At 36.4% G+C, this 22,568-nt stretch overlaps 1 protein-coding gene across 1 annotated transcript in view; it reads right to left on the reverse strand.

Annotated features, from left to right (window-relative positions):
* Positions 1 to 22,334, reverse strand: part of POLN (DNA polymerase nu) — a 103,903-nt gene extending 81,569 nt beyond the window's left edge. The window contains exons 1-12 of the mRNA XM_035898654.1: positions 22,267 to 22,334; positions 20,966 to 21,112; positions 17,479 to 17,540; positions 13,806 to 14,294; positions 13,121 to 13,311; positions 11,193 to 11,305; positions 8,328 to 8,485; positions 3,838 to 3,906; positions 2,295 to 2,355; positions 2,021 to 2,085; positions 1,136 to 1,219; positions 597 to 686 (exon numbers count right to left, since the gene is read on the reverse strand). Coding sequence (XP_035754547.1) covers positions 597 to 686; positions 1,136 to 1,219; positions 2,021 to 2,085; positions 2,295 to 2,355; positions 3,838 to 3,906; positions 8,328 to 8,485; positions 11,193 to 11,305; positions 13,121 to 13,311; positions 13,806 to 14,294; positions 17,479 to 17,540; positions 20,966 to 21,112; positions 22,267 to 22,318 — 1,581 coding nt within the window. The 5' untranslated portion in view covers positions 22,319 to 22,334. The remainder of the gene's footprint in view (positions 1 to 596; positions 687 to 1,135; positions 1,220 to 2,020; positions 2,086 to 2,294; positions 2,356 to 3,837; positions 3,907 to 8,327; positions 8,486 to 11,192; positions 11,306 to 13,120; positions 13,312 to 13,805; positions 14,295 to 17,478; positions 17,541 to 20,965; positions 21,113 to 22,266) is intronic.
* Positions 22,335 to 22,568: the final 234 nt, after the last annotated feature.

Raw genomic sequence — 22,568 nt, forward strand, 5'->3', positions numbered from 1 at the left:
AAAAAAAAAAAAAAAAGCCAGAGGAAAATTCACACATAAAAGTAAAATGCTGGACCATAAAAAGAAAGTGAAAACTCTCAATTCAAACCAAAGGTATCAAATAATTTCCTACAGACCTCTTTACCTAGCATGAATGAATGTATTAAGGGTCCATAAAAAGATGACAGTGTGGTTTTAGCCCAAATCTCCTGATGGCAAAGACAAAGTCTGGGTTGCTATTTCCTTAACCAGCAGATTTTACATTAACGTTCTTTTCTTTCACCCATGGTCTCTTTTACCCAACCAATCATACTGAGCTACCAAAATCTGACCAGTAAGAAAGTCTTCCTCCTTTGAGGAAGATTGTCATACGTGCATGCTGGTACTAAAGTTTTTAACCCTGCTTTATAGCTAAAGTGTAGCTTCAGTAGCTAGTTTGGTTTTTTCCCCATCACGGAGTGCACCTTTCATTTCTGGCATATGAAGTGTGATTAGTACAATACAAAAATAAGTCAAGATTGTTAGGAAAACTTTAGACAAATGACCATTTTACTGGAACATAGCTTAGAAGTTTTGCTAAATCATGCAGATGGTTTTAAAATCCCTCCCCATCTCACCACAACTTCTGAGGTGGATACAAGTTGTTGTATTTCCGTTCTGTGAAGTTTCTCACACAGTACATGCAGTTTTAACTTTTCAAATAGTACCTACAGTAAGAAAAAACACATAAGATAAATGTTTCGGTGTTTCAAGTGCTGAAAGAGAAAGCAAAATTATTTTGGTGCCTGAACTTAAGCCTACAAAACAGATTTCAAGGAAAATAGAGCATACTTTAGCAAAAAGAACTAACACAGAATTGAAAACATCAAATCTTTATTTTTGTGCTACTGAAAAGGTAGCATATTAAGTACATCAAATGTATAATTTATGTAAACATATTCAAAACACAGATTATCCAACATTGACAGATTTATGAAAAACTGGTATGTCCTCCATTAAAATCAGGAAATAAGGCAATCAGTTTTGAAGAAAAAGAATTCTGAAGTTGTAAGGACAATTTTAAATGCTTTATAGTTCTTCTGTATCAATAACAATTTAGAGAAATCACAACTTACAGAACTTTCAACTTACATAGTACTAGTAGTATAAATATTACCTCTCTGAGTTGACTGCTGCTGGTCAAAAGGAATCGTTCTCCAGCAACTTGATGAGCTTCCTGTTCAAGCTCTTTGAGTCGCAACTATAAATTAGTACATCAGAATTATTCTGTTTGCATTACTTTCTTCAATATCTGCTATTTCCTAGGTTAATAGTATATTGGACTTCTATTTAAAAACAGGGTACTTGATAATGTGTAATCATTGCTGGCTATCAACATTTGGTTTAGTAGATTGCTTATATACGCTTTAATGCTATATTTCTTCATGATCCGGGAAAGAGATTTACCGTAGTAAAAAGTATCAAAGTTTGTGGGAAAATAATTTAGGTTACTGAAGACTATAGAGATCTGTGAGAAACAGAGCTATGCAAATTATTCTGGTAAATTATTAATCTGTCAGACCGCTACGCTTACCTAGTCAGATTTTATGCTACAAAATAGGATGCTCTTGTAGCTGTTTTGATCCATGGGGAAATGGCAAACTGAGAACAAGTTGTAAAGAGTTTATTTATGAAGGGAGATAGAAATATCTATCACTTCTGAGGAAGGTGATTACAGATAGCTGTAGGTTCAGAAAGAGTCATTACAATTTTTACCCTATAACACATAACCCAAAAGGACCCATGCATTTAGCCAAGCAATCTCATTTCCGAGGCCAGGCTAATGAAGTAATTGTCTCTTTTTTGCTTCTCTAAATAAACATGGTAGTATCCTGAAACATAAATATCATTATATTTATAATAAAAATACTAGAAACCCCAAAGTGTCATGTAAAATGTGGCAAAACAAAAAGATTCCTTCTCTTTTTAATCAGTTTTCCTCAGTAAAAGCAGAAAGATGATGCTATACAATTTCTAAAAGAAAAAATAAAGACAAAATTACCCCCAGAATCTCTGATGTTTTTTTCAGTTCTTGTTTGTTCACATGTATTTTGTGTGTTTCCATCACTGTAAATACAATTATATACTGAGAACACTTACAATTGACAATTTCAATCTTACATGCTTCTTAGATTGTAAAATGGAAACTCAAACTCACACAGCTATTATGAGGCTAAGATAACATTCAGTATTCTGAGGTAGAACATTCTACTTTAGCATAGTCAGCAGCTGTGTGGAAATAGTGAAGATTCATATTTTGAACTGAATTTTCATACCTGCCAGAATTTTGATAAGTGGAAGCTCTAATGTGCAAAATAATTTCCACAAACCTTGAACCTGTAAAGCAAGATACAAATACATTCTTCAGTATCAGCCAACTTTAATCTTAAAACATATAGTACTGTCGTTATGTGGAGCTATTTTCCAGTAAGCAGTATTTCACTTTCTGTATAATCCCTTTTTATGTGACATCACTGTGGAATGAAATACTACTTAGCGTGAATTATAGTACCTAAATACTGTAGTCTATTATCACTTCATTTTGTGTGGAATAGTAATACTTTTCTAATAGTAATAATTTTGTACAGGAATAGTAATAAAGAAATATACATACCTCAGTTTTCTAAATGGTTTATTTTGAGAGCAAGATCCATTATAATAGGACATACAGTTATCCCTTTTTCTTTATTCATTTGAATAATTAAGCAACCATTCAGAATTCATAACTTTGTTTTCATTAGGAAGAAGATAAAAGATGATAGGGTTATGTACCCAATTCAGTTACATAGAACAGGAAGTCTGGTTTTGCTCTAACCACTGAAGCAATTGGGCAGGAGCACTTGTCTAAAAACTCCTCCTGGAGGCTGGCTCTCAGTGTTTCTGTGCCTTTGGTGTTTTCCTGTTGCCTTCCTTCGCAGATCGTTTCATGATACTGCTGGGTCACTTAGACCATTAGTATTAATCTGGATATCTAAGCCCTATGCTTGCTACCATCAATTTCAAGGAAAGCCCCTAGGATTCTGTGATGTACCTTCCACCAGAACCTGAGCATATCCCCAAATTCTAACACTTTTCCAGATATATGATTACAGGGAGAAAACAAACACACAAAAAACCACTGAAAGACTAAAAGACTTCTTGAGATGCATTCTGAACTGTAATTAAGGGCTAAAATAGAATAAAATAGTTAACTTGGAAGGGACCTACAACCACCATCTAGTCCAACTGCCTGACCACTTTGGGGCTGACCAAAAGTGAAAGCATGTTGTTAACTGCATTGTCCAAATGCCTCAAACACTGACAGGCTTGGGGCATTGACCACCTCTCTAGGAAGCCTGTTCCATGTTTGACCAGTATTTGGCTAATACAACCTAGAGCAAAAGATACACTGAGAGGTTTTGTACCCAAGGAATACATAGAAAAAATACAGCGACACTCTGGTTTAATTCTATTAACAACTTTTAGACTGTTTCATATAGCTTTAAAATACCAAAAGATAAGTCACAATATTCTGAACATTTCCTGTTCTTAGAATCTTCATTTAAATATTTAATTAACTGTTGCAGAGAAAAAGTTTGTTCTAAAGATTAACCCTGAGACTAACCATTTCCTCCTTCTGGAAAAAAATGGCAAATTTGATGGGCAACTTTATTTTAATTGTTGACCAGCACTGTAAACTAGTAAGGATTGAAGCCTTTTTAACTCAAGTTGAGATTCTGATCTGAATGAAATTAACTCTTTAACTCTCACCATTAACTCTCTTTAACCTGTGATAATACCTCCAAGGTTATATCTGAGTAACTACTTTTTATATCTTACCTGTAAGTCATGAGCAAGGTCCATCATTACATTATAAAGCTTCTCCAAGCTCACACCTAAGTTTTGATACTGATATAAATAAATTAAAAAAAATAGCTTTAATGCTAATATAAAAATATTTAGAATACTATCTATCTTAAAAGGGATTAAACTATAAACATATTTTTCTGTATGTCTGTTAAATGTAACATTTTAGTAATGTTCTCAGACCCCTGACAAACAAAACTAATGAACAGAGCAGTACAGATCATGAATTTTAAAGATTTTACCTGTTCTTTCATTTATATTTTGCACAGAGAGAGTACAGATAAATAGTATCACTACACTGCCTTTGATGTTGAAGTCAGAATTCTATTACTACTTATAAAATGAGGAAAATTCCTTGCAATTTTCTTTTTCCTATCAGTACTGGATGCAGGAATGGAATTACATGGAATTAAGTATGACATGCTATGATCGTTCTTAGGGTTCTTATGTAAAACAGTGAAATTAAACTAAGGGTTATTTGTGTAAAAAAAGGCATTTACTCTGTGTTGATAAATACTTCTGAGGATATAGTTGCTATATTGGGGCAACTTGGCCACAATACTTTCAGACAGACATTAAGAAGTGTCAGATAGGATAAAGAAGAGAACCTGTCTAAAACAGAAAGGTTGCCACTGAAATAGTTTCCAAGAATATTTTCTTAAGAACAGGCCTGATATCAGAATATGGTGGTCCTTCAGGGCTTTCAATCTGTCCAGCCAGAACAGTAGTTCTTCTGAAGCAAAAGCAGGTAAGAATAATCAAAGTGGTTGGGAAATCTTCAAAATCCTTCCTAAAGGAGGGTCTACATAGTCTAAACAGATCTCCAAATTAAGGATTTTCTAAAATTAAAAAAAACACCCCACAATTAAATTCATATAAAAATTAATAGATGGAGGAGGATCTTCCTCTCTCTTCAGGGAGGTAAGGACACTTCTGAGTTTGTGAGAAGGTATCTCTGAACACTTTTTCCCATCTGAACAGGGTCTTTAGGGGACTGGAGCATCTCCCCTATGAGGAAAGGCTGAGAGCTGGGCTTGTTCAGCCCAAAGAAGAGAAGACTGAGAGGGGATCTCATCAACACATACAAATATCTTAAGGGTGGAGCCAGACTCTTCTCAGTGGTGCCCAGTGACAGGACAAGGGGCAATGGGCACAAACTGAAGCATAAGAGCTTTCTATTGCATATGTGGCAAAAATTCTTTACTTTGAGGGTGACAGAGCACTGGAACAGGCTGCCCAGAGGGGTTGTGGAGTCGTCTTCTCTGGAGCTATTCAAAGCCCGCCTGGATGATGTCCTGTGCAACCTGCTCTAGATGACCCCTGGTTTAGGTTTGGACTAGATGATCTCTGCAGGTCCCTTCCAACCCTTGCCATTCTGTAATTTTGCAGGAATCGCTCCCTGAACTAGATGCCATTATCTGCTCCTTGTCTTCAGAATGACTCTCGGAACCTCCTGGTTGTGTTTCTAGGGAGTGAGGGTACGCACAGACTGAGACACCAGTACATCTAAACACTTGATTCTGTGCCCTCACAGTGCATAAGTCAGCTGTAAATCAATAGGTAAACATAATCCATCCGCCAAACAGTGTATAAAAATCTGCCTTGTACACAAAACTCACAATTTTGGCCTACTGTTTGCAAAACAGCCCCATTATATGAAGAAAAACAGAAGTCTGGAACCAAAGCATTACAGCAGATGCAGACTGATGAGCAATGCTTTATCCATTATTCGATCCAAACAGAATGCAGAAGGAATCCAAATTACTTGTTACTGCTCAAACACAATAGAAACAGAATTGACTGAAAATTAGTTTATATTAGGACCAATCATAACACATTATTGCTACAGAGGCATGCATTCTCATACACAGCTGGGGAATAATCATCACTGGAACTTTATCATATTGGTCCAACTAATTTTTAAGAGAAGTGTTGAGCATAACAGAAGTGTGGGAGATACCTATTAGTTACAAGAAGTTATGTTTCATGCTAAAACCAGAATTACCCGAGTTTTGGAGTCATCTTTGCTGCAGATACATTTTCCTACCACATACCACAAAACAAAGGGGCACTAGTGTTGCAGTCATTCAGAACTCATTTAAGCCTGGACCACAGTTGTTTTTATCTTGACCATATGACTCAAGATAACAGCAGATAAAACTAAACAGATTCTATGTAAGCTGAAGTCTGTTAGTGGGAAGCATGTCCCAGCAAAGCCACAGCAGCAGAAAAGAGTTAAAATGGGGTAATGAATTCCACTGACAGCTCATGCAGGCTCCCCATCTGCTCTTAGTCTATACAACTTCAGCATTGTTTGTCTTGGCCATTTGTGAATAGACAATATGGACACCTACTGTAGAGGCTTCCCCTCAGCCTACAGCAGACTTGAACACTGCAAGACTGAGAAACAGTAGGCCCTTGATGGTAGGACGATGAGGGCTCTCTTCAAAGCTGAAATATCTAGACCCACTGGTGGTCATCCTTGTTTTATAACAGTCTACTCCTATCAGTGAGGACTTCTCTCTGTCCCAGACAGATTAATTTAAGCCGGCCTGTACTCCAGTGAAAAGTCATCAACCTCTCTCCAAGGAACCTTGTCCATAGCCACTGGTTCTAGGACAAACAAGCTGTCTGTGAAATGCTATGCTTTCAGCAACAGACAGCTTACTTGATCCTGTTCTGGAGTTAGAAGTAAACCCAGTGACCCAGGCTTCACCTGACACCAAGATTCCTCATCAGCAAATGCAGCAATGGCAAGAGCAGTACGATGCTCCACAAAAGGTTTCAAGGTATACGGACTATGATCCCTTTTACTGAGCCTTTTGGCACAGCATCAATTATACAGACAAGCAGCAAGTAGCACTTATTTTGTGCTAGAGAGGTATGTGGGTGAGTAGCAGGCTACAGGATAAAATAGCAGGCATTCCAAGTACTACACCAGGTGGACAAGGCTAGCACAACAGAGAGGGAGCTTAACTGAAGTAGTGGGGCACAAGACATGATGCATCACCTGGTATGGATCCCTCTGGGGATACAGACAACTATTAGCAACCTACCAGCAAGGAGGCTGAAGAGATAAACCTGGCAAAGAGCTAGGATTCACAGGAAGAACTGGGAATCGCTGAGCAAACAGAAAAGCCAAAAAGAAAGTGGGATAGTCTAGGGAACAAATTAATTGCATAAGGAATGGGGGGGGGAATAATCACAGGGTGTTAGAGGCAGGCATTAACTGGCTCTTGGGTGAACAAGTCAGCATAAAGGCACTGGAGATGGTTGAGGCACAGAAACAAACTAGACCTGAAGTAGGGCAGGAAGGAAATAAGACTTCAGTGTTTAACTGATAGCTAGGAATTAGGATGACAAAGGTGAGAAATGATAACTAGGATTAGATGTGATATATGAAGAACAAGAGACTGAGTCAAGCTATGGAAAGAGACAAAATTAGGGATGCTGCCTCACAGGAGGGGACATCACATCTAGAAATAACCAACAAGTTTCTAGCTTCTGCCTGTTTGCTTGTCCATTCCCTACATTAATAGCTTAATTCATGAAGTAGCTTCTGAACAACTGCCACTTACAGCTAGTATTTTAAACTAAGCTGGATCTGGTTTTCACAAAAACATCTATACTGAAGGGTATGTGCTGATAAACCCATCCTCTGTCTATGCTTTAAGTTGACATCTGTGCATTTGTACCCTAGAAGCCCTACAACCATGTTACAATACTTGTGTCTGAACAAGCAAGGCCTCTGGAAAGTGAAAGGTTTCAAAACAACATCATTTAGGCTACTGCACATCTTTTTTATCATTCAAACCTCTGAAGGCTAGATCACCATGGCCCAAAATGCAAATACCAAAATTTTATAACATTCAGGAAGTTTCAACAGACAGCAAGACATTTCTGTAGTGCTGGGAATAACTTTTTGAAAAGTTTATCATGCATTCTCTCTTATTGCAAATAAAAAGTCACAGATTCACATGCTTGAAGGTTCACATTGGAGTCCCTACTGTTCCTCAGCCTATGATGTGGTGTCTTTACCAGCTGTGAAATTCGGCAAAATTATTAATAACAATAAGCTAAATACAGGCTACAAGTTCACAGGAATTAAAGAACAAGGCATTAGACATTTTGGAAAAGAAGGCTAGAAATCAGTTTGCAGAGAGGTGGAAAGAAAAAAGATCAGATTATGCATTAATTAATATTGTTACTGAACTTCAAAGTTTTGAAGCAGAATTTTAAAGCTGTTCCTGGAGAATATGATCCCATCTTATTATAATGCAGTGAACCCTTCCCTTCTCCTCTTTAAGATTTCCAACAAGTAGTATTAATATAATAATTTTCTTCCATCAGAAAAGCATTATCTGACAATTTTATTTTGCAGTATTTTGTAAGCAAAAGCAATTCTTTCATTATTTCCTTCCTCTTTTAACCCAACCACAAACAATTTAAAACAAACTACTTACCGATGCGTTTCTCAGAGCGCCTGTTTCTGTATTTACTGTTCCCATAGAAAAAGTATTTTCAAAATACTTCTGTATTAAACATTCAAAAGAAGGAACTGTGTCGCTGGGGTTTATCAGCCATGCTGCAATCCTTGGATCTAACACAACACTGTCAGCAACTACAAAAATAAGTTACTTCTAACAATTGAAATATTTAAATTACCTCCCATACTGAGAAATACCTCTAAAGTTTAGCCCAACTTTCCTGTAGACAAACATCATAAAGATTAAGATTGACTGTAAAAGCCTCTTTCTTATTCCATAAAAAATTTTGAATTGAAGTTTTTCTTGGGAGTGTCTCCCTCCGGTACAGTTTTGTTGTTGCTGTTAACTTGACCGATATCCACAAAATTGCTATTGGGGTCAGTGGAGAGAAAATTTACTTCCTAGCAATCAGACTTCTGAGATTATTAATGTATATATGAATTCACAATGCATTGTTCCCAAAAATCAGAACCTTTTGTCCTACAGGATCGTATGTGCTTGCACTGCACTTTCTCTCATGTTCACATAGATACATAGGATGAAGCAAGCCTAGTGCTGTTTCATTTCCCTTTTAACTACAATCTCAATGTATGTACTGTAGTACTACAAAGAAGAAGAGAGAGAAACAAGTAATGAGTAACTAGAATGCTTTGTGATATATTTAAAGATAGATATAGCAAACTTTAACGTTCATAGTGCAAGTCACAGCTGCAGGACTAGCCTAAAGAGAACCAGGCTTGTTGACCTTCACTGATACAACTGTTGCTGAAAAGAACTTCTCGTGGCTGCTCAGCAGATATTAGGGAGACATCTGGCCCCTGAACCAGCTTAAGCTCTGCTGGAGTGGCCAGATGACTGAAGAATACTTCATCTGCATACCAGGATTTCATGTAGCTCACTGTCCTTTTCTCTGAATGCAAACAGCTATGCTCCTCAAAAGCTAACGAATGCTAAGAACAGCCTCAGAAATAGTCTCAAGGATACCCTCCTGACAGTACTAACGAGAGAGTCTTTCTGTGATTGGAAGGATGGTCTTGGAATCATGCAGCTTAAGAAAGTATGTCAAACTGTGTCTGCTCCAAAACAAACTTTGGAAGCATCCACAGGGTTTCCATTGCTCTACAGACAGATTTCCCAAGAACTCAAATGAAGCATTGTGAAGAAGCACACTAAGCAACTCAGCCTCACTGAGGGGCAGTAACACTCGGCAGCTGACGGCTGTTGGAAAATGCCCAGAGGCTGCAGGAAGGCTCTGCCTAGTGAGATGCTGGACATTCACAACCTCATGTGAAGACTGTATGAAACAAGCGCTGATTTTTCTAATTAAAAACATGTCTTACCAAGGATACATGGAAGAAGAGAATCGTGTTACCAGTCTCTGAGATGCCTCAGAGATCCTTTTCTCATATCTCTATTTACAATGAGCACAAGACAGTCCCTACCTGAAAAAGGATAGATTCAAACCCCACAACCATCCATCCATCCATCCTTCCCAACTAAAATTTTCACCAAAGGTGAGGGTAGAAGTAATGATTTATAGCCACCAATGCAGTCCTGGAAAAAGGACAATACCTTCAAGGTGAGGAGTCACATATGGAACTGGGACAGAACAGGGTCAAGCTGGGATGAAGTGAAGAGTCTGTACTGCTAAAACCATGCATTCCTCAAGATTGTGAAATGGTACTCAAGCCCTGTCCTCCTCCTACTCCAAAGCATCTGTGAATCCCAATGGCAAAGCATGCCATATTTTACTAGTCAGGGCTAATGGATCTGTATGTATTCCACTGGTTAGTACACCGGTTTGAGAACAAGTGCGATGATTCAAGTGATTGAAGCCAATGTGACAGACAGAAATTTCAGTGTTTGCTCAATTTACGATGATGGGATTTTTTTACCTTAAAAAAGGCAGGGGTTTTGTATTAGGTGCTTTGTTTGTTTTACCATAGCAGAAATAATAGATGAAAAGCATCAACTTCCAAAGTTCGAAAAAAAACCTAAAGAAGAATTCTTTTGGATACTAGGAACTTCAGATTCAAATCCCATGCATCGGACAGGATCTAACCTAGATCTAGTATTTCCTCTGTGTATAGGTTATAAAACTGTCATTAGTGCCAGTACCATCATGACATTTCTTCCCCCTCTTCCTATTCCCGGGGCTGTCTTTCGTATAGGTCTTTACATCAGATTCTAAATCATCATCAGTTTAGTGTGATTTACTGATAAAATTTTTCATATGCTGAACACAAGCTGAAGACTCTCCACAGAGTGGGTCCTTCCTGAAAGGTCACACTTATTTTTGTAATTCACTCAGCAGTAATCTCATACATAGAAACAGAAAAAAAAAAAAAAAAATTTACATCTTTTATCTTCTGATTATAGTTGCTTTTAAATCCATATAAAAGTCTTACTTGTTCCTATCAAAGAAGTAAGGACCTATTCAACTGATTCCTAATTCTGACAACTATGAGCACCTCCGGAATTATTTTAGCCTTTCCTCTTGCGCAGAGGAAGTTTTTCTAGGGAACATGAAACATGAAGCAGTTTGACCTTTTCAGCTACAGTCAGAACTGTGTTGAGAGCTTTTGTTTCCACTGGAAGCTATCCTTAAATTATTCAACGATTTGATTCCTACTCTGAGAAGAAATAAATCATCTTGACATGCCAAGCCCTCTGGTTGCACCCTCCCCCAAGAAGGGTGTTCTTTTCTATGGTACTAAAACTCTGTTTTCCAATATATTACTTAACCACCAATCTAGTTACTTCTACACCTAGTGATTTTAACAGAAACATCAAAAGCACAGAGATTATAGGATTAGATCATAGACTCGATTAGATAGTTACCTTGTTTCCAGTTAATTTCATTACCATAAACTTGAAGTACAGTCCTCAGGAAATCTTTTGCGTTGAAGCAAATAATCGGAACTTTGCAGTGTAGTATTTTAAACAACACTTGCCTGCACAGAAGTAGTTCATTAATACACACTATATTGCTACTAGATTTAGTGAATCTATTTACTTTATACATTTCATTAGCACCTAATACTAAATAGTTAACACAAGACATTTCTTTGTTCCTGTAAGAACAGAATACTAATATTAAATTCCCAATTCAGTAATACCTGAAGCTTCATTCTATAATAAATTAAACATCCTAGCAGATATGCCTTATCATGCATTCATAAAGAAAACAAATCCTTATTTGACACTCAAAATTAAATGCAATCTTAATTGGAAACAGCAACTGGCATCCCTGTAATACTTTAATATACCCAAATAAGATCACAGAGGCTTCTGACTTAATGTAGCATTGTAAAATCATGATTTAAAAGTTACTAGATATTCTAAATTGCCATAACTGCCTACTATTAATATGCTATTTAAATCCAGAATGGTTCATCTTTGTCACAGTTTTCCATTCCTTTTGAGTATGTCTATAGTTCCCATATCTGTGCTATTTTAAATAGATTTTACCAATTATATGTATTAGTATATAGAATTTACTAATTATTTGTGTCATTTTTTATAAGCTGTATTTTGGGCAATATAGAAAAATAATCTTTTTTTTTTATACCATTTTCAAGTTCATTTATCTTTGGTGGTATGAAACCACAGCACCAAGTTTTTGGACATATTAGAAATTGTGTAGATCATAAGGTATTACTGTATACAGTGTAGATCCACTATTAAACAATTGCACCATTCTTACAAGTAATTACCTATAGGTTTCATCTAAATGCTAATACACTTACTCAACTTGTTTGTTACTGAATTTTTACTGTTCATATGTACATGCTTTATTGATATGTTATTCTGAATTCAGAACAATCTATATTCAAACTAACAAGTTATTAAACTAGTTGTTGTATAACTCCAATATTACAGCTGGAAATGTACAGGTAAGTGACATGATTTGTTTCAAGTCACAGTGGAGCAGTGGCAGAGATGCAATTAACAACCAAGCCCAACATCTGAAAATGAATGCTCTATAATTTAATAACCCAAATTCAGCAGTTTACAGTAAAGCAGTTATTACTAAAAGTCAAAATATTCTAATAAATTCTTAACATGCGACTATTATATCTAAGACTCAGATTCAGTTCTTGTTTCTCCCTTTAGGGGATACTATTTCAAAGTTAATAGTAAGGAATAAAAATGGATTTTTGTTATACTAACTGGAAGTTTAAAACAAAATCCAACTTCTTTTTTAAATTTAGTCCAACTATTAAACTGGTACATAAAGATTTACTTTAATAATGTTACATCAAAATTACATGATAAATTTTTATTGAATGTTAGGAGAACTTCAGGATCTCAAAAGCCATTAAAAAAGCCTATGTGCTCAGAAAATTAAAAATATTAGCAGAGTTCGAAAAGGATGTTTGCTGTAATAATGTCCATCAAAAACATAGTAGATAAGAAATGAAGTTCCCGAAATAGATGGTAAGATACAAGAAAGATAAACCTGGATGAACCATGGTTTTTGGTGCCATATAGCTGTAAGCTGCTCATAAAAATTTCTCGGTGAATGTAAACGCTCCTACCAGAATCCCAGCCTAGTTCTGTAGGGCTCCAGTTAGTGACATGCTGAGCCCAAAGGAATAGGCTATTCTTATTTGGTTATATTAGCCCAGGTTTGACACAGAACTAATACAGCTAATATGAAATTTAATGAGCTTGACATGTAAGGAGATTATGCCTGTGCCATGTAACACCACTGTTGCTAAAAGCATATATAAAGCAAAACAGTATTTTTTCCTACATACTCTCACCCAGCAAATTTCTTGTGAGCCTGTTGTTGTTGTTCCCAAAGAGATGACCATTCCATTTTTAAATAAATTAATTTATCATTTTCATTAGCAGCATTCCAAGTATAGTCAGTCGAAGAGTAACTGGGAGGGCAAAGGTGATCAATCTGATTCTTCACTAACACGACAACTCCTTTTACTGATGAGGTTAAGACCTGTAAAGTATCATTACAATAATGTTTTCTCTGACAGATTTTACGCAACCCTACAAAGAAAATTTCCCAAATATTTTGCAATATGAAACCTATTACGTACACTAGAGTTATTGCATACAGCATTGACACAATAGAGGAGCATGCAAGTGTTTCAGCCTTGAAAGAAAAATCAACAGTGACAGACAATAAAAAGCAGGAAAAATATTCTAATTCAGTCTCACTTTAAGCATGCAAATGCCTGTTTCACCCAAGTGGTTGCTTATTTTTCTTTTTTTTCTTTTTTTTCAAAGTTTTACTTGGTAACTAAAAATAAAATGTAGCCACAAGTATTAAGGGTTACCTCATTGTACATTTATACTTTGGTAAGCAATCATACACAAAACTGGTCCATATTCTAGGTTCCCAATGAAAGGAGTTTGTGTTTGCCAGTCATATGCACAATTCAAATGGTTCTACAAAACCGACTCATTAAACAAACCAGCTCATTCACTAACCTGCTCTGAGTTGAGCTGTGAAGAACCGTCTTGAAATATCATAGTAGTTACAAAAGCCCCTGCCTGTTCTATAGTTGCAAGCAATTCTCTTTTTTCTTCACATCCCAAACTCCTGATGTCACAAGGATAATTCTCAGAAGACTCTGTTTGTCCAGAAGTACGGTCATATCTTCCTTCACGTGCAGAAGAGTAGGTCTTTACAGCTAATCTTCTTGTTTTCTCTGAACAACATGTAGGCATATCTAGCTTTCTTTTAAGGGGAGTAGCTGTATTCTTTTCACCATCTTTCAGGTTTTTTGCTGCTACTGAAAGATTTCTTTCTCTATATCCCCATGTTGGCAAGTCTAAATCCTGGTAATAGCTCACTATTTTAGTATCTTGACAGCAAAGCATGTCATCAGTATGTACTGTCCCGACTATCTGACCAGCAGTACTTTTTTCAGGGATGGCAGATGTTTTTAATAAGGCAATTGTGGAATCATGAATCTCCTGGAAAAATTGGAATTGTTTCTGTGAACTAATTATTCAACTTATTAGGAGAAAAAAATAAATGTACATGAGTCAATTTAGATAGGCTTTCAAGGAAGTGATATTCTATGAAAAAAAAAAATGTTGATACTAACAAAACAAAGTCAGCTTAGGGGAACCATATTACATAAAACAAAATTCAAGTATTGATCAGTAAAGACCATTTTGTTGATTTATACTGCTCACATTCAAAACCACCCGTTATTTCAATCTTAGTCTAACACTAAAAATGGCAAATTAACAATTATCAGTGACCTTTGTCTAAAGAGAAGAGACCATTCATTTCCATCTTTAGCTTCAATATTCAGAGCTTTTTCCTTGACAGCTTAGTTTATTAAAGAACTTTTGGTCAGGGACCATAATGACTGCTTTGGAAATTCAAGTACACTGAGTCAACTGGATCTCCATCAATTTCTTCAAACAAGGTACAAGATTGTACGATGTAGCAAAAATATATGAAAGTTGCACTGAAGTAGTATTATCAGGTGTATGAATAAGGATTATATTCTATTCTGTTTAATCCACCATGCCCAGAACACCTTTCCTATTCCAGACAGTCCCTGGATCCCTTTACAGCAGCATGCTATTAAGTAACATTATCATGCAACTTCTTGCTTAATGCTATGATTCTACTCCTTCATCCTTGATTACCTTCAGAAATTTCCTTGATATGCTACTGGCCCTAGTATTTTCTTACTGTTTATTTTGCTAGTTTCTTCTACCACCTCTTCAGCTAAGATTGATCCTCTGTCTTAATTTCATAAACAAGGACTCTGGAATGGCAACCAGCAACCTTTCCAAGATTCACTGAAGTAAATGTGTTTAACTATTTACAGATACACTGAGCTGCATCTTCCCTTAATATTCCTCTTACACCTTGATCATCAACAGGTCTTACAGGAACTGACAAGCTTTTGTCTCCTGAGGCATCTGAAAAAATGATATATTATTTGTGATGCATTGCAAGCTGTTTCTCAAAATTTATTTGGACTATACTATTGTAAATTTACACTTCGCTTATTCAAATGAGGTAACTATAAAAGAATACAAATTCTGGTAAGTTCAGCTTTTTGCATGATGACATCTTCTAGTAGTCTCCTTCACACTGTCACTTAGCCATACTTCCTTTTCCTGGACAGATTTTAGAATTCGCTTTAAGTCTCCAATATTCTGTTTTGAATAAATCTCTATACTACCTACAAATGTTTTGGGTTTGGAGAGGAAATTCCATGTATTTTCTTTTAAAGGGTCCTCCATTTTTATGTAATTTATTTTTCACATTCCTGCAGTGACTTATCTATCTTTTAATGTCTCGGAAAGATTATAGCCCCTGTCAGAGCATCTTTCAGCACGAAGGTTTTGACCCTGATTTCACTCAAAATCAAATGAAAAACAATTTCTCTTGTGAGTTCTCTAACCGCTCCACAAAGCAGTTGGCTCCTGATTTTTAGTCTCAGCATTATGCATAAGCATAATATTCATCCATTCCATTGAAAAGTAACTGAAGCCTCTCACAATTACTGTATTTTCTGCTCTTGTAGCACAGCCAGTCTCTTTCAGTACCTCTGTTCTGTCATAACCATTCCAAAAACTAAGGCCTTCTCACTTCAGAAGAACAAGTTACTGCTATGCAGGGCTCCCAACCATTCCCCAAGATGACAGTTTTCACTGATCAAAGGACATCATCCATCTCTATTCAATCTGTATTGATTGAGCAAGCCAGAATGACAAAGCCAGTCATTTTTTTTTTTCCTGGTTTTGCGATATTCCTCAACTTGGTTCCCATATTCCCAAGCCTCAGAACTATGGATTCAAAAGATGAAAAAGGCTTAGACTGCTTGAGATCATGCTTCACAGGATCAAATCTACAAAGTACAATTAAGTACAAAAAGCAAAAGTACAATTAAGAGGTTCTAAGTAAACAGAAAAAGGTAGCTAATTAAGCTTTTGCTACTACCAAAATGAATAGCAGTTGTTCTGACTGAAGACAAATTAATTGGACTTGGGCAATGCTAATCAAAAAGTAGATACTATAAAAAGTTACCATAAGTGGAAAAATAATACCACAGAAGGACCAAATGTTTAAGAGCCATAGAAAGACAACCAATTCTCTCAAGTGTATTCTCCACCCAAACTGCAAATAGTTTTATTGTTTAACATGGTAGAATTTTAATTAGGATACTCAAGTAATTATAGAATCAGAAATAAGCATTTCTCTTTTAAAGGTTCAAAAATAAAAATAAAGCAATTAAATTATCAAGTCAGAATAATACAGCTGGAACTACAATAAACCATAGAGAGATGCAGAAGGTTCCAAGAAAAACTGATCTTCTACTAGAAATAATGACACGGCTGGAAGTAGAGAAAACAACCCCCAGGATTAGTTTCATAATTTAGGTGGATGTAGAAAAATTTCATGAGATGTAGTGAGCCAAATTAGCACCTCATCACCACAATAAAGGGGTTCCACTACTATCCATATGCTGCATGTCTACCTATGATCCAATTTAATTTGTAGGAAACTATCCCACTCCACAAAAGAAACCATCTTGAGCAACCTGAATGGACTTGCTGAAGTGCACATGCACCAGAGCCAGTGTAAGGAAGGCTGTGAAATTTGCAGCTGGGACAGGAGTACACTCACAGTATCTGCAACTCATTGATCAACTCAATGGATCTTACAGTCACAGCCTGAGTTGGGGCTGCCGCAGTTACCCATTTCCATTCCTGTACTGGCATTCACTCGCATGCACATTAAACCAAATTCAGAAAGAGATGATTAAACAAATTCAACTTCCTAATACAAAGTAATTTTTCATGTGAATCAGCTCACTTTATGATTACGTGCTAATGATTGTTCAGTGACAGAGGTTTGAGAACATTTTTAAACCTTAGTAACTATATAAATGTGGCAACCTTATTTATTTCTGATCAATCTGTCACAAAAGACTACCTATAAAAAGAATAACAAGTGGAGCATAGGTAAATAGATATAAGTGCAAAATAAGACAGAGGAAAGTTATCTGAACTATGAGTGTATGCAATATATTATGATAAAGCTTCTTATGGAAGTCAGTCTAGAACAACTTCAAACCTGCTATAAAAAGACTGCTTTTAGTGCTCTTCAATCGTACAATATGCTTGCCTTTTCATTTTTCAGATGTGCATCCTCATCACCTAGTTTGTTATCCTTTGTCTTCTCTATACCTTTAAAAAAAGAATGGGAAACATTTCACAATACAAATGAATCTGAGAGCAGTGCATGTATCTTAGGTTACATTACAGACGCTTTTACCAAACCTAAAATAATTGCAATAAAATTTTTCATGACAACCATTTTCCTCAAACTAGTATCATCTATGCTTCGAAGGGCCTGCAGGTACCCAAATATGCATATGCAAAAGCATGCTCTGTCCCCATTAAGAAAAAATTAATTCAAATTTGCTACAAAGACAACAAATGTTTTCCACGGTATTTAGAAGCGGCATTATTGTAACAAAATAAATATGCATATTTTCTTTTTCAAGAAAACACATCCTACCTTGGTCAAAGTAAAAGTAAAGCTGGAGGCATGGGCAAGAAGGGGGAAAAATAAAACCCACCAAATTCTACACACATCACACAGGTTCACTGTTTTCTTGGAATTAGGCAGTATTATTCCACAATAATTTTCTTCAGTGAAACACTATTTGCATACACATATTTAGCATATCATGCCCTGCAGAGAACTGACCATGCTTCATCTGCAGAGGATAATTTTTTCACATTGTTCATCCTTGCAATAAACCAGGTATTGTAAGACCAGAAAAGAACAGAAAGCAAGAATTCAGACCTACCAAACCCACAGAAGGGTAAGGTAGCACCCCAAGCAGCAGGATGGCTATCAGAGCTAGGTCTGCAACTCTGAAAGCTGACGGATGCTGCAGGTTAAGGCTGGCTTCAAAAATGCACCTCAGGACTCTGCACCATGCTAAATGAAACAGTTAGGACACACCTTCTCTTTTCTGCCCTCAACACTGCCCAGTAGCCCTGAGAAGAGAAGCAAGTGAAGACTGGAATAAAAGAACATGGGGCAACAGGCTAGCAGTAATTACAGACTCAGTAAGTACAGGAAGAGGAACAGGGAAAAAGAGAATTCCTCTAAAGTGGGGGTCTCTCCAGAGTTTGCAATTAGTTAGGATTACTTTATCTCTAGACTCTTTTACTGCCCAGCCAAAAGACATCTCACGGGCAAAATATGTATTTTGTCCCCTTCTACCTCCTGGTCCATACCAAGTACAACACTCCACTGCTGTTTTCAGCTATGAAATTTACACTAACAGCAGCAAGACACTTTCTGAATTTAATAAGCTTTGTTTGCTATTGGTCATCAGCACAAGGTGATCTATTTCTATTTACTGAAATAGTTTTTAAAAAATTTTGACTAGGCAAACTAGGACCCTGTATTTAAAATACTAAAAGAAAGCATTTTGAAAGACTAACTAGCTTAGTCTCCAGAAGAAACTAAACTTGTAATTTTACAGTATTACATGCAGGTTCATGTTGGGGTGTGTGTATAACCAGTTACTTATCCCCAGTTCAGACTTCTAACCTGAGCTGTTAGAATAATGAATATGGCATAGCTGTACTTGTAGCTTCAAGCATTTTAGGTTTGGTTTTCTTGACACTTCCTACAATAAATTATAATTTAAGAACGATAGTAACTGAGCTTACATTCAGTGCTTTCAATTGTTTCACAGCTAGATGCTTTCCCTTGACAAATTCACCCTCCAGAGAAGATGAGGATCACATTTCTCTCCTTCAGCACACAGTACTCAGTATGACAGGTATCCAAAGAGCGATGCAGGCTCAAACTCTGGTGTATGAAAAAGTATCACCAGATGGCAGTAGAAACCCATCCTTGCCTTCAAACTCCTTAAGGCTAGATGGAACCATTACAAGCTCTACTACCAAGATAACCGCAGCATTTCACGCACTAGTTCCAACGTTGCAGATTTTTATCCTATTTGAACCCAGTATTTACCTTCTAAAGAAAACAGTTTTTCCAGTAAGTAGAATTTAATATTTAAAGATCTATCAGTAAAATACAGTTCAATACAATTTGAAACAGACCAACTAACATGACAGGTTTTGGTTTTGTTTTTTTTAAGGGAGGCAAACTTTTTCTTCTCTCCAGATTGATGCCAATCAGCTAAAGCTATATATACAGGTAAGTTCCTAAAAGCAATTCAGATAAATTTGTTCTTAAGTCTGTACACTAGAAACAATTGTGAGTAATCACTAGATGGAAAACATGAGCAAGTATAGCTGGTCACATGACCTGCCGCCACTAAATGCTTATACTGTTCTTTCACTCCCCAGTGAATAAGGATTTAGCAGCACTACAAAGAAAACAGCAAACTCATTTGGTTAAAGATTCCAGACACCTTCACGGTGTTTCCTAAAAAAAAGAAAGAATCTGCAATTTTACAGCTTGACAGAGTGAATGGATCAAGAGCAGACAGCATAACATGATACAGATATCGCACAGTACAGAGAGTTCCTAAATCCAAGACAAAAAACATTACCCAGGAATATTAAGGAAGGGAAAATGACAAGGTAGCAAGAGAAGGAGAACAGCAATTAAACTGAGTCTAAAGAGAGATATGATTTTCTTTAAAATAAGCAGGTTTTGGTCCAAATTTTAAAATGAACCCATCCCATATTTCTTCAAATGTGTATCACTGACTTACACAGCAATGAGCCACTACCCTTTTCACTGCTACACCATCAGGCTCCATCCAATACCTTACTACTGAAAAAAGAACCTAAACTGTTATTTACATAAAACCAAGGCTGCAGCAAACGCCATGTAAACAAGAACAAATACTAGATTTAAATCCCATCGACCAGATAATGTTCCAGGATCTAGTTCTCAGGAGAAAACAGACAACTGAAACAAGAAAACTCTAACTTTCTGTCTACTTCTTTACAGAGCTAGAAGACTGGCAGGCTACGAAATACATAGAATTGAGAATAACAATTCCATCTTGCAAAACCTCCCTAGTATCCACAACATTTTGAGCAAGATTTGCTCAACAAAGTCAAAGATCTGCTGAGGCACTTCTAACATTACCTAATTTGCTCTACCACTGGGACTTTTGTTCACTCTTCCTCCTAGAATTTCTCAAGGGGCGAGTTGCTAATGAACACGTGTTTAAAGGACAGACTGAGTCTGGAGAGTTCACAGGCCTTCTGGTAAGCTCCCAGAACCTCTAGTGATCTTTACTTGACTCTGGACTAGATATTTAAACATATACATTTAACTTACAGTATTAGTTAATTAACAGTTTGAAATTCTCATCTGCTTCTATACCACATAGCAGGAACAGGAAGAAAAAAAAAAAACAAATAATGAAACTGAGGGTACTGGTAATATCCTAGTTCCTTGCACTCACATAGTGTTATTTAATCAGAAAAGTCCCAGCAACGTTGCAGTTACAGCTTAATTTCCTTTCTAAACCTGGAAACCTAAGCTCTCACTTTTTTTTCCTTTTTAAATAGGGACTACAGGTTTGATATTGTTTTGTTTGTTTGGGTTTCAGTTTTTCAACTGAAAATAGAAACACCTAAACAGGCTAAGATTTACTCACTCTGGTTATTTTTTCTGCTAGTCTGAACTTCTCCTATAGGAATAGACTGCAAAGCTGTCATAATCCTCTGAGCGGTATCAGATAAAGGCACTTTAGAAGTCTCACATCCTATGTATGATGTGTACCATTCCATTTTTAAGATTAAACCTAAACACAGAAGACATACAAATCACACATGATATCAGGGCCACAGAACAATCTGCACTCACATTCTGTTGAAATTAAAACCAAAATATAGTGAACATGTTCGGCCATTCATTCTCCTCAATAGAAAATGACATTTCCTCCCTGACATGCCTTACCAGTTTCAGTATTGTGAATAAAAACTAGTAAATTGCAGTAATTTACAAAAACCACGAAGTGAAACTTCTTTGAAATAGTGTTCTAATACACTGGTAACAAACTAAGCAGTCCTATTAAGTAAAGCTAGTCTAATAAAAAAAAAAATCTAACAAACAAGAATTATCATTTATGTCTGAAATACTTCCCCCTTCCTTAGCATCTCTAAACTAGTCTATACCTAGTTTACACATATATTTATGATTATTGGTGCTCAGATTTTATCAAGAAAAAAACCTTTCAAGTAACCACCAAAGCAGAGCCAACACCAGATGAAAGAAACAATTACCACCATCATGATACAATAACATTAGTGATATGTTATTTCAGAAAATACTTCTCATAAGAGACCTTTATTCCTTAAACTTTGTATAACTGAGGTACTCAAGCACTATTAAACGTTAATAAAATTAAAATAGCTACTATCGTTTTTTTGGCAGTTTAAGAAACAAGTCAGCAACATCTAAAGCCTCTACAAGCTTTGACTGCAGCTATTGCTGTCCTAAGTTGTATCCTTTCTTGAAAAGCAGTTGCTTTTCCACTTGACCTGTAGTCATATTTTGTAACACATACAAAATACTTGGAGACCCCCTAGGTACATCACATATGGGAGAATTAGAAACAACAGTGTCCATACTGATGACTTTGTTGACTTTATATAGTTAGACCAGAACAATGCATAAAACTTACCACAAACAGGAAATACCCAACATTTTCAAAATATTTAAAGGATTCAAGTTATACAAGTCAATTGCTCCACCAAAAACTGTTGTTAAGTGCATTATTCCTATACAAGTTAATAACTGGAGTCCTGTTACTCTGGTCTTCTCCCACTAAATCTAGTGCATGAGTAGACTTTAAAGCTAAGTTTAACCATCAAAGTAAACAGCATTTCCTCCTCTTATACAGAAATATTTTTCTTAGCCCAAAACCATGGGCAGATTGCAAGTTTGAATACTTAAAAGTACAGACATTTGTATCCATATTCAAAGATGTACATCCACCAGGCTGCATTAGTATTGGCTATATCTATCTAGCTCAAATTTTACAGTAAGCATGCAAAAGGGGGAAACATTCCAGGAGTCAGAAGTCTAATCCCTCCCCATGCACAGCTCCTCCTAACTTTCATAATTAAGAGCAATGCTTCTTTCCTACGCACGGTAAAAACACTCCCTGACTTCTCAGGGTGGGAAGCAGGTCTTAAAGCCTCAGGGGCATATCAGAATGAGAACGTAGCAGACTAAATATAAACAAGACACTATGC

This window comes from Egretta garzetta, unplaced genomic scaffold, assembly GCF_000687185.1.
Source record: "Egretta garzetta isolate BGI_Z169 unplaced genomic scaffold, ASM68718v1 scaffold107, whole genome shotgun sequence".
Lineage (NCBI taxonomy): Eukaryota > Metazoa > Chordata > Aves > Pelecaniformes > Ardeidae > Egretta > Egretta garzetta.